Source organism: Anomalospiza imberbis, chromosome 5 (genome assembly GCF_031753505.1).
Source record: "Anomalospiza imberbis isolate Cuckoo-Finch-1a 21T00152 chromosome 5, ASM3175350v1, whole genome shotgun sequence".
Taxonomy (NCBI): Eukaryota; Metazoa; Chordata; class Aves; order Passeriformes; family Viduidae; genus Anomalospiza; species Anomalospiza imberbis.
Window position 1 is genome coordinate 68014030 of NC_089685.1, and position 13289 is coordinate 68027318.

General features: G+C 38.0%; 1 protein-coding gene across 12 annotated transcripts in view; it reads left to right on the forward strand.

The window, feature by feature from the left end:
* The window catches only part of ERC1 (ELKS/RAB6-interacting/CAST family member 1), a 278983-nt gene that overhangs the window by 67722 nt on the left and 197972 nt on the right, over positions 1 to 13289 (forward strand). For 7 of the 12 annotated variants that reach the window (XM_068191757.1, XM_068191762.1, XM_068191759.1 and 4 more), the window contains 4 exons: positions 4514 to 4588; positions 6570 to 6725; positions 8782 to 8865; positions 11410 to 11577. In XM_068191757.1, the coding sequence (XP_068047858.1) occupies positions 4514 to 4588; positions 6570 to 6725; positions 8782 to 8865; positions 11410 to 11577 (483 nt within the window). The remainder of the gene's footprint in view (positions 1 to 4513; positions 4589 to 6569; positions 6726 to 8781; positions 8866 to 11409; positions 11578 to 13289) is intronic. The other 5 variants (XM_068191760.1, XM_068191761.1, XM_068191763.1 and 2 more) reach the window with 1 other exon arrangement.

Sequence of the window (13289 nt, forward strand, 5' to 3'; positions counted from 1 at the left end):
CCCCAAGCCTTTTCTTTTCAGCTGAGCAAACACTTTTCTCTCGCTCTCTCCCCTTGCATCTGGTGTCTGTGAGACTCTGTTCAGATTTCCAGCGCCTTTCTTGTACTGGGGAGCCCAAAATTGGGCACAGTGCTCCAGCAGTGGCCTCACAAGGGCTGCACACAGGGAACACCTGCTTCCCACCTCCTGCTTCTGCACTCTTGCTTGCTCACTCAGCCCAGGGTGCAGGTGGGATGCTTTGGGGGTTTTTCCACATCAAGGGCACATAGCTTGATCCAATTCATGTCTTCCCCAAATTCCATACATCTGTAAGCTGCTGAGAGTGCTGTCTGTCCCGTTGTTCAGATAATTCATGATGGCACTGAGGGTTGCTGCCCACTGGACCCCGCACTGCTCATCAGCACCAGGCATGGAGCCTGACAGCCCAGCTCATTTGCCACCTGCTTTGTTAACCACTTACCCAGCCTGTGGCTCACAAATTTGCCTCCAGGCATGTTTGGAGGCCTTGAGTGGAACACCCATTGTCCCCCACTTAGCCACATAGACAGGTAGAAGAAAATCAGGTTAGTCAGGTATGATTTGTCCTTCTACACAGCTGAAGACCTATTTTATCTTCTGTAGCTACTAAATAATTTTTAATTAACAATGATCATTAATACTGAGGTGATGGATGCTCCTGAAATTTTCCTTTTGTTGTAACATTTGCATTTTATTGTAATTAATTGGAACTAGGTTGCTAAAATCTACGTAGGCAGAAAAGCCATCTGAGAGACTAAACTTTAAGTACAAAAGCTATAACATTCATTTAGTAAAGTCTGGAGGATAAGGTAGGAGAATAAAAGCACTTTTTACTCAAAACTCTCCAGTCCAATGAATGATGCAAAGATCTAGCACAAGATATCATAATTGATTACTCAAAGATATGGATAGTACAGTTAAGATTTAAAAAAAAAACAGAATCATGACTGTGCTTTTAATTACATATCATGTTTTTAAGTGATTGAAAAAAATTAATGTATGAAATGGCATGTTTTAGTTACTCTCTGTGTGGAAGGTACTGCCTGATAATGCAAGTTTGGCAGGAGATGGAAGCCATGTCCCTTATGGCTTTGGAAGCTGCTTGTCTTGTGGCTACTGAGAGATAAGTTGCTGTATTTTTAAGCATATAGCCTCCTCCACTATAGAAACGTGATTGCTTGAAAGTGCACCTTCATGTTTTTTCTAAATCCCGTGCAAAATCAGACACAGGAGCAACTGAGGGAACAACAATGGCCAGGTTATGAAGGAGGAAAAGGTTTGGACTAAATTCAATTGTCATTCTTATGTACTTGTGTATAATTTACCGTGATGATACTGCTCAGTACTGAGGACTCCTTCAGTTCTAAACTATATTCTCTAATTTTGAATTACTTTCAAAAAAACCCGATGGACTTTGTAACTATTTATGGTGTGTTCAGATCACTTTATCACAGCTATTCTTTACATATTCAGTGTTCTCAGTTTGTTTGATCAGCTGTTCTATGCAATTATGCTGACAAGAAAATTAGAGTATTGTTCCTCACAGGGCACTGTGGTGCCTTGCAGGACTACTTGGCAGATGTAATTATGATACACGCCTTTAGTTCATATCTTTTTCTATTGTAGATTTTCTTGAAAAGGAAGATAGATATTCTTAATTAAAAATTAAGATTAAATATAAACCCCAAGTCTGGAGAAGGTGCCTACCTTGTTTAGAACTTCTGACCATTTCTAACCTTCAGTTTCTAGTTATTGAATCTTAAGGATTTTTTTTTTTGAAGGAGCAACCCATTTCGGAATTTTGTTGCTTGCGAATGTACTTTAGAGTTGGAATCAATTTGCACCATAATTTTGTTTTTCCTTTTTGCTATTACTTTTAAATGAAGCAGTTATTGAACATATGAAAGCAAAAAAAACATAAAAAGAAATTTATATGAGCCACCCCTGTTATAATAATTTAATATGCACTCAAAGGTGCAAAGATGCTAAATTTTACTAACCTGTTAGGAAACAATAGCAGTTACATAAGAAAGTTTTTAATGTGTGAAAGTAAAGTAAAGAAAAATCCTGTATTACTTTATCAGAATGTGTAACTTGCAAGGAATAAAGGACTGGGTTTCTGTTCTTCTGATCCTGATATTTGTGTGTGGCCCTGTGTTTTTAACTATTGCTCAAAATCCTGTTTCACAGGTTCAAGTCTTAATTTTCATCCATCTCTGGGGTGTGTTCACAACAGAATCTGAGTACATCAGAGATAGGATATATTAGTATTTTTCCATCCTGCCACATGGATTCAGCCTGTATTTCATAATTAAGGAGGGGATCTGTGCACTTCTTTCCTTCAGCAGCTGCTCTTCAGTCTGTGTTCCAGAGAGGCTCAGTTTGCCTGTACCTTTTTTTTCAGGCTCTTCAGGATTACAGGCATGTTGCCAAAATTAAGCCCTTCCTGTGCAGTCAGGAGTTGGGAGGTGTTATTTTTCAGCAGGTTATGTCATCCAAATCACAGTGGAATTACTTAAGGCGATAGAAGTAGGACATTTCCTTTGCTGGAGTGCAGAGCATCACTTCAGACAGAGGAGATACAGGCATTTCTCAAGAAGGAGCTTAGAAGAATTTTCACTTTGGGAAAACACTGAGCAATGGTGGAAGCAGACGCTGTTGTGTCAGCATCCCTTTACAGACATGCAGTTCTCCTGCTGTGTATTCCATCTATCCCATTTCCATAGCAGTAGCTGATTTTGTATTCTCAGGTCAGAAATAGTGCCTCTGCACAAGTGGAAATTACCTGACTATTCAAATAAAAATAATGCAGAACAGATTTATAGCGTGTTTATTTTTGACCTTCTTATCCTTTGTCTTCTCAGTTGCTAAAAGCTTACAAGTGTTTGTTTTAATTTCTTTGAGTAAATCCATTTTGGGAATGCAGGTAAAGGTAAGTAGAATAATAATGGTATTGCTGCACTCTGGTCTATATGGTGCCAGTAATAAGTGTGCAGAGGCTTTCAAGTTTTCTGTTGACTCTAGGAGAAACAAATATATTTAGAGGTGTTTTCAGGTTTATTCTTTCAGGAGGGGTTTTTTTTTTTTTATTTCAGAGAATACCAATGTACACTGCAAACATTGCAAATGTACAAATGTACATTGCAAAGTGTACACTTGTAAAAATAGCTGCTCAGAAAATATAGTACACAAATATAATATTTAAAACCAGAGAAACTTTCTGTTGGATTCTCTTGTTGCTACCATTCATGGGCATCAATTTATGCAAATGGTCCTATGCCACACTTATGCAAGATTCTTGCGGCCCTTGTCGTGTAACAACACATTTCAATCTTGCTCACTTCAGAGCTGTGTAGGAACTCCACAATCTTACAAGCAGTGTATTCGGTGGTTTTTAAAAGCACTGTGCAGCTCTACCTTTCCTGTTCAAATAATTAATCGTGTGGAGCTAGTTGCATGGATGACTGCTATACAAAATTTTAACTCTTCACGATGTCTCTTGAAAATACAAATTTGTGAATGGCTCTTGGGATTTGTCTTTCAGGTGTTTGAGGGGAGTGGATGGATAAACTGTGTGTGTGGGCACATAACACAATTCATTGTTGGATTACCTGGCATCACAGTTTGTGCTCTGTGGGCACCAAAGTATTTTTCTGGCGTATGAGATTAGCATTCTAGCAGAATTCATATTGCTGCAGTTAACATGAGAGTGTGCTGTAAGGACAATACTGTTTGAAGGCAGAGTGTTAATAGTTTCTGTATTGTTTCTCCTCTTTTTGCATGTGTTGGCTTGAAACCCCAACTTTGTATGATAGACCAGGTTGTTTCAGCTTTCTGTAATTTTATCCCTTAGCAAGCAGTTTGATGCATGATATTTCTGTGAATTTACATCGACAGAAATATCACATGGACCTTGTATCCTCCCGTCTGCATCCCCTGAGCCTCTAGAGCAGTGTGCTGTACAGTCATGTATTTTCAGCTGTGCTCAAGGCCAAGACCCTTGAGGAAGGTTTTCATCCTGTAGAGTTAAATGTTGGCACTCTGGGGTAAAAAATGCTGGAAAAAGAGAGTTAACAACAGCTGCACCTTATAACTTGTTGAAATAGAAACCACAGTGTTGCTGTTTTCAGTAAGCCTCTAGTCAAGTGCATTATGTGTATGTCTTCCATGAGAAACTGTCAAAGTTCAGATTAGTTTAGCAGGCAGATGATGGAGCTTTGTAGTAGACCCAGCTGTCATTTCAAGTTTATGTTGAGTAAGAGGGTAGTCAGAGGTGCAGTTTGTGCTGTGCCTTTTTACCTGTGGCTGGGATTCTCTTGGATGAGCTTTTGGCAATCCTTTCTGTGATATGAGAAGTGACAAAATGAGTGAACTGGCAACATCAGAAAGCAGCGCTGAGTTATGCTTTGTATTAGGAAAAGAAGCTTCTAGTAATTATGTTTGTATTGTGGCCCTGCCATTAGTCTAAATCTTGCTTTCATTTCTGCTGGTACAGGAAATCCATCGTCGATTTGAGAATGCTCCTGACACAGCCAAGACAAAGGCTCTCCAAACTGTTATTGAGATGAAGGTAAATGATTTATGGGCAGCAGTAGAATTTGTTCTCTGGAAAATGGGGTTTCATATGAAAGGTGACTCTGCCAAATACCATATGCTTTTGTCAGTCTTGTAATTTAAAATAAGTATATTTTTATACTGTTTTATTATCTATTATTATTTTATTTACTATTGATCACTGAAGAGACAGACACAGTAGAAACTTGTCTTCTGTCTGCCTGCAGCAGCTGGTACAGATTTCTTACGGTTATCCAAAAGTTCATTATATTACAAGAATGGGAATTATAGGTTAATATGAAAAATTTGTGGGACTTTATGATGTGGATTCTTTTCTTTTTATGTTATCAACATTTGAAGTACTGCTTTGCAATCTGTGTATTAGCAAAGTTAGCAAACTTGACAGCCACTTAAAGAATATAGCTAGAAATATGTCTGTATGCCATCATAAACTGACTTTTCCAGATGAATTTGTGATTGAATTCTTAAGCCATTAGCGTAAGTGTTTAATGGACTGATGGCAATTGGCCAAGAGCTCAGGAGCCATAATCAAGTGTGTGGTTTACACAGCTTTATGCAATCATATTTTATATTGTATTTCTCATAAAGTACATCAGACAGGGTTTGGACAAATAGAGTTGAAAAATTGGAAACTGTCTTTGCAAGCTGTTCTTTTCCATTTTGTATCCCTCCTTTTTATTTTATTTTCCTTCCTTTTTTCTCCTGCAACTTTTTCCATTCTGTATCAGTGTTTTCCTTATATCCCATCTTTCATTTGCTGTCACTCTTTTATTGGTCATCTTTGTGGTCATAGTAATGAAAACTAGTTGATCATCTGGTAACATTAAGTGTCTTTACTATCAAAAGAGAAACACAGGGGCATTTCTGGGAAATGATGTGAGCACTGAAGCTAAATACTGTTGGCAATTTCTACATATCATTTCACCTTACAGCCTCTAATTTTTTGTTGCAAAAATCCACTTTATCAATTTTAACTTAAGTATCAAACATTAAACAGGAAATCCAGTTAGATCTTCATAATGATGCTTTTAAAAAATCTCATCTCATCAATGAAAGCCTTTTAAAAAATCTCATCTCATGAATAAAAAAATCAGCTTTTTTTTTAGCTGTGCTTTAGTTACCAGACAAAGAAGAAGTAAGAAAGGTTTTTTTTATGGAAGTCTGTAGTATAGTTTCAAATCAGATCTGTCTTTCAGGAAAGACTAAATATTTTGGTGAAATGAAATAAGAAAAAAATAGACTGCTATAAGAGATAATAGTTCCTAAATACATATCCATGATCATGAGTATGCATGAAGCTCTGTGCTGTGTGAATCTGTTCTTGCTGTTCCTAACACAAAAGACTTCTAAAGAAACAGTAAACCAGGTACACTGAATGATTACCTCTGATCATCCTGTAAAAGTATGAGGATGATAGATTGACTTCTATGTTTTTCCACTTTTAACCCACTAAAATGCTTTATACATTGTACATATGAGCCAGAATCCTTTACTGCTTTATTCAGTCACAAATAGATTGTTGCACATTTCCTTGCTTATGGTGCTTTGCTGTTCCCCATTTGTGACCCCACTTAAATTAACTAGTGGCACAAACCCAATTTCTTGCCATTCTTGCAGTCACATTTTGCTGTCCATTCAATTAGAATTAAATTTCTCTTTGAAAAGGCAAAATTTCCTCATGTTCCTTTATTTATTAATTTATTTATTTTTTTCATCCTACATGGTGTTACTGCCCTGAACCATGTTTTCTGCCAGTACTATACTCTTGCTTTCCTTGGAAGGTAAAAACTAAATTGAAAAATGAGTATCTGAGTGCTCGTATGTAAAGAGTTGAACACTGATTTCTATAAGAACTTCCTAAGTAAATTTCAAGGGCAGGTGATTTATTGGACATGTATCTCCTTTTGTTTTGCTACAACAGTATGTTAACAAATCACTTAACTGTATGTCTTCTAATGTCCTCTAATCACTTTCAGGATTCAAAAATTTCTTCCATGGAGCGTGGCCTCCGGGATTTGGAAGAGGAGATTCAGATGCTGAAGTCAAACGGAGCCCTGAGCACAGAGGAACGTGAGGAGGAGATGAAGCAAATGGAGGTGTACCGTAGCCATTCCAAATTCATGAAAAATAAGGTATTGAGAAAACAAGTGACAGCCCTATGTTAAAGTGAGCTGAGTGAACAGAGGAGAGAAAGGTTCATGCTTTAGTTAGGAGGTATGGTCTGGGTTCCCAGTCAAATGCTGTGAAACAGAATTGATTTAGTACCTGTCACGAAGCCACTGGAATAACTTTAAAATGTTTAAGAAAATTTTAAATTCCAATTTGAAAATATTATAATGGTGTTTCAGTAAGATCAGTAGCTCAAGTTTTCCTTTTATTGTCTGCCCCTCTCCTCTCCTCTCCTCTCCTCTCCTCTCCTCTCCTCTCCTCTCCTCTCCTCTCCTCTCCTCTCCTCTCCTCTCCTCTCCTCTCCTCTCCTCTCCTCTCCTCTCCTCTCCTCTCCTCTCCTCTCCTCTCCTCTCCTCTCCTCTCCTCTCCTCTCCTCTCCTCTCCTCTCCTCTCCTCTCCTCTCCTCTCCTCTCCTCTCCTCTCCTCTCCTCTCCTCTCCTCTCCTCTCCTCTCCTCTCCTCTCCTCTCCTCTCCTCTCCTCTCCTCTCCTCTCCTCTCCTCTCCTCTCCTCTCCTCTCCTCTCCTCTCCTCTCCTCTCCTCTCCTCTCCTCTCCTCTCCTCTCCTCTCCTCTCCTCTCCTCCCTTTTCATCCCCTTCCCTTTCCATTCAGGTTTTATTTGGTCGGATGTCTTTCCAAAGGTAGTTTGTTGAAAAAAGGATATTTCTTTTTGCAGCTGTTGTTGTATAACTGCTTGGCCTTTCTGTTATGTAAAAGTTGAGAAGAGGGTGAACTGTCTCAATAATGGTTTTCCATTACACTCTCCTTCCAGCCTTGGAGTCAGCATGAGAGCAGACTCTACAGCAGTGGTGGTGCTGACATTAATTTCTGTTGTTTGGAATACAGGACAAATACAGCAGTGAGAGATGTTGTCCTCACATGTAAAGACAGACACGGGCTATTGAATTGCCCATAGGCAAAAGTCAATCAATTCTTTATTTCTCAGTCTTTTAGTGGGTCCTAACATTCTTTAGTGAAGGTTCAGGCCCTCTTGTGCAGTAAATGTAAGTATATTGACAACAGTCCTGCCTTTCTTAATTAGCTTATGTGTACTCCCTGCAAGCAGTATACAAACCCTGGAACAGAGGTTGAAAATTACTCTACTAGGTCCAGAACAATTGTAATCCACTGCATTTGTCCTACTTGAAATTATTAGGCAGAAAAAGAGCGCTGGGCGAAGTGTCCTGGAGAAAGCAGCGTTGCTTGCCCCGAAGTAGATAAGTGTACTAAGTATGTGTTCCTTCCTCTTGCCTCACACCAGTTCACTGAAACACCTTGAGATAACCACATCTGTTCTTACTTTTGCTCTTTATCCCACTGGGTTGCTTCTAGAAACTGAAGGGTACCTTGTTCAAATTAGAAATGGGGGAGTAGATTAGAGCATCGCTTCCTTCCATCTTTTCTTCTTTCTTTCCTTCTTTCATTGTTAGCAACTCCTCAATTTCCCCTTGTCCTCTCCCTCTATGGATCTATAGATCTGTTCAGCTACTTGATTTCTCTTCTGTCTCCTGGTCTGCTCACTTATTTTCCTGTTCCTTTTTGGTATCTCTTTGCTCATGACTCATAGCCATCTCCAATCCTGGCATCTTGCTGTCCTACCTTGTTCTGTAATTGCACAGCATTTATTTTTTCAGTGTTGTACTGTGTAAGTAATTTGTGGTTGTAGCTTGACAATTAATATTATTTCTCTTAAGCTGAAATATGTCCTTTTTGCTGTTGTTATTTCCTTATGAACTGCAGTTTCACAACCCTTGGGAAAAGTGTCACATACTTGACATATGTAAACATAACCATAACTGTATATCTTCTGTTTCATAATTAAATTCTTGTCAGGCAGCCTCTATGGAATTACACAGGCATTAAACTTTTGAGAGGACTTACTGAAGAATGGAAGAGAAAATGAGTGACCAGTGTTGATCCTTCTGTTCAGTTCTTTGTCACTTTCAGTCAGTTGGGCTGAAACAGGCTAACTAGAAGTTGACAAATAATAAATATTTAAAAGCATAACAATGTCGTGACAGGTAGAGCAACTGAAGGAAGAGCTAAGTGCCAAAGAGGCTCAAGGGGAGGACCTGAAAAAAAGAGTGGCTGGTCTCCAGACCGAGGTCTCTGCAGTAAGATCTCTCTTTTGTGTGCAGTGGCCATTCACTGGGGCTTGCTAGCTCTTCTGGCTTTCTTCTCTTACCTTCTTCATGGCTTGATATAATAAGTAGAACTAACAGCCTGCTCAGCGTTGTAGCTACCTTTCTGTTCACAAGGTTTTGGTGTCCATAGATAACATCACTTTCCAACTGAACATCTGTGTTTGTTTTGTTGCTGTTTTTTAATGGTATGAGCTGTTTGAGCAATAACCTACTCTTCTCTACTGAAACAGATTTTCAAAAGCATTCAGCACCCATTTTGGGGACAGACTTTCAAAGAGATTTCCTTTTCCTAGTAAAAAAAAAAAAAAACAAATTTGAAAACTTCTGTTGAGCCCTCTTAACATTGTTTCACAAAAAATAATGAAATCTGGATGCTGAACGCTTTTAAAACAGATTGCTCGATTTTAGCAGCATGAATTTAGGTTATTCCTTTGCTGTGAAGTCAGAGTGTCTCTCAAAAGAGTGAATATGGTTTCTCATCAAGAAGAGAGATGTGAGCACTTGATGCTGTCTTTACTTCTCTTGCAAGTGCGGATGGTGTGTGCTGCATTCTTACTAAAGAGCTTTGGCACATTGGCAGGGTGGGCTTGCAGCTCTGAAATGGGAGACAAGAATCTTGTCTAGAGACAAGATTGGTGCTACTTGGGAATCTTCACGTAATGAAATGTGGTAAACATCTCTTCTGAGATGAGCCTGAAAGCAGTCTGTCTTTTTGAGAAAGTTTTACTCTGATTCAGGCTAGCTACTAACTGAAAAAAGTTTGTGTCATCTGAGATTTTTTAAGGAGGCTTTTTTTGTTTAGATACTCTAGAAAAGATAACCAGTAAATAATTCAACTCTTTGCAGCAGTTGTTCTGTGCCTGGCAGTATTGTGCAACTGGTGACTGACAGCAGAAATAGTGCAGCTGACATCAGTACCTCTGTGGTGAATTGAAATAGGTGGCAGAATCATCCTCTGTGCATATTTGCTTTTAGTAAAATATGAAAAAAAACCAACCTAGCAGGTTTGAATTGGGTGAACAACAAACGATGGAGTAGTTCTGTAAATTCTTATATACCTTCTCAGTGTTCCATTTCATAAAATGAGTTTGAGTGATTTTTTGAGATGCATGTCCTCCTTCCTCCCCATTCTCTTATCTACACTATTTCACACTGGAACAGAGGAGTCCTGGTTACATATTTTGATACTATTTTAATACTCTTTGGTGAAGAGTTTTCTTCCTTTAATTGCACATTTTTGAAACAGTGTTGTCAATATAAAACTGCATTTACCCAAGCTTCTTTTTTCTCAGTTATTTCTACAAATATGTGCATTTATTCTAATCAAAAACGTTAAACAAAATTATAAACTATGCTATTATTTTGTTCATGTGCCATGTTTCCAATCATGGTCAGTGACTTGGACATTTTTTTATATTGTGATGTCCTTTAATTTCTGTTTTGAAGCACTGGACAATGTACTTTTGGGGCTGAGGGATTTTTTTTTTTATGTCACAAACAGAATTGTTCAAGTTAAGAAAGACTGTTAAGTTTTTAGAAGTGCATCCATTTGTGCTATATAATATGTAGCAGTAAAATATTGCTATTCTCTGAGATAGGAAGCAAACCAGAAAGTTGGTTACAGACTTGGACTTAAAACTACATTTAGACTTCTCTGTCATCTTTTATTAATTTTTTTTCCTCAGACTTAATTAAAATTGTCCTGAGTGATTTTATATAATATTAGATTAAATTAAGATTTTATATAATATCCTCGTTTTATTTTCCCATTTTTTACTTTTTTTTAAAAATAGGGTTTTTTTTAATAAAAATTTGTGAAAATAAATTTGCATTTCTTTACTAATATAATTCACTACATTAAATTTAGGAAATAGCTCTCAACAAAACGCAATTCCACAAACAGTTTTCATGTTGTTTTGATGAATATCTGCACCTGCTTTTAGAAGCTTCCACACACTAAATTGTATTTCATAGAATAAAATGCTGGTTTTGTAAGTGGTGGGAAAAGTAAAGGTGTCTTCCCGTCCTCTGTAAGCATGAGGCTGGATTGATAGGTGAGGAGTTGGAGGGCAACTTACTGATGTGACATTTCAAAGCAAACCTTGTGCTGCTGAGAGCCCTGTGGGTGTCTCATCAGCTCTGATATTACAGGCTAGGGGTACTTTGTCATTGCAATTCCGCTTCATCTTCATTAAAACCTTGTCCCTGTTATGTGTCTGGGTTTGGTCAGTCCTTTGGAAGATAAATAACAACAGACTGCCACTATTAAAAAGAACCTCCCTTGAAAAATTGATGACATTGCTCCCCTCTCTTTTTGCTTGTATCCTTTGCTCATGACACAAATTTTGGCCAGCTTTTCACTCAAGATAACTGAAGGCTTCATAGTTCTGTGGGATAATTTCAGAGTATCGTACTGGTTGTTGATAGTTACGTGTCTTTATAGTAATTTTTGTAAGGAAGGCATAAATTATTTCTCCCTTTGCCCATCCTTTGTGTGTTTTGCAGATTGGCCAGGTGAAACAGGAGCTGTCACGCAAGGACACCGAGCTGCTGGCCCTGCAGACCAAGCTGGAGACCCTCACCAACCAGTTCTCTGACAGCAAGCAGCACATTGAAGTTCTCAAAGAGTCTCTTACAGCTAAAGAGCAAAGAGCTGCCATCCTGCAGACAGAGGTGAAGTGGGCAATTCTATACTTGCTGACTGTGCACAGAGAAAGAGAGAAAACCCATTATCTCGTCTGTTCTTAGGTTGTACAATCCCATAGCCATCCAGTGCAGCTTGTTCTGGGCACTTGGTAGCTTTGATTATATGTTTGGTTCTCTAGGCCAGGGGATTGATCTAAAGACAAATATGTGTGCATAAGTGCTTGGCTGAATTAGAAGTTGCAATGTCTGAGCTGGGAGGATTTATTTGCAGTGACCTTGTTGGTAGAGGAGAGAAGAAAAAGGAAGATGATTCCAATAGCAAACACTCTGCAGAGGCTTCACCATTGTTGTCAGAATGTCCAGGAACTCTTGTTTGTAAGGCTGTGCTTAGACCTAAAATATGGACTGTCATGGTTTATGATGCGTATTCCAAGGTAAAGGAAAATTATTTTCTAAACTGTGTTTTGATGACAAATGCTTAATACATTCCCATATTACGTAAGACCCAGATAATGAATGCATGCATTAATGAATGCATGCATCAAACAGATCGTGAATGCAGCATGAATGTGTTGCTTCTGGACATTCTTGAAGAGCAAGCATGAAATGTTGTGTGCAGACAGCACTTCAGTCCCTAGCTTGGAAAATTGTAGTGTTAGTGGAAGTCCAAAAGATGGCAGTGATGCATCAAGAACTTTGTGTTGTTACAGCTAAGAGTCAAAGCCAAAGGAGCTGGGGAAAAGGCATGCAGAAAATTTGTGGGTGACACTGGGAGAAGGTTCCGTATTACAGAAGCATAAGAGAATTGGTCTGAACTTTTTACCATAATTCATCTTTCCTTTAGCCAAATTGGTGAATCTGTGGGTGCTCATGGCCTTGTTGACATGCAGTAATGAAGTTACATAGTAAATATTTTTGGGTGTTCCAGGATGACTTTTCTGATTATTCTCAGATTTATGTAGAGGTTGAGATTGCATTCGTGGGTATAACTGGGAAAGTGTTCCAGTTTACAATCATAAACCTCCTGTTAAATTTGTTCATTCCTTTTTGCTAGTTCAGGAATGTACCCTAGATTAGTACATGTCTATTTAAAAGAATTATTTAAATTTCAAAATATCACTGAAAGCAGGTTTTAGGTAAACAAACATTTTCAAAGGTAAAATGCAATCTTTGGTCCATTGCAGTGATTGAAAAGAATATAGATATGTTAAATGTGCAGTACTGTGACAAACCTACAAAACTAGAAACACATTTCTCACTTCTAAGTAATAATTAGTAGTACTTTTCTACCCATGAGAGCTGAAGTTCTTGAACAAATTTACTTTATTAATGAGCTAAAAGACTTCAGTAGAGGGTCATATTTTCAGCTATTATGGTAGATAAACATATTTATTCAATTAAAATATCCAGAATTGAAACAGGTTATTTAAAACCAAGAAGACTTGGTTATATACCATTGATAGATACTCTCGACAGTTATTCAGAACATCTTGATTTTATTTTACCTAAAGACCAAAGTACTTTAATACAGAAAATTATTCTACTCTCTAACTTGTAATATTACTAAATAATCATTGAATATATTTGTTCTTCACTGGCTGCTTCCAAATGAAGTTCTCATGTAGCACCACAAAACCAAACTGGATTCCTCCTTCCAAGAAGATATTTATACTTTTTGATAGATAATCTCATCTTTTTCACCCTTGTTGGAGTTCTTGTCAAAAAGCTCAGCAATTAAA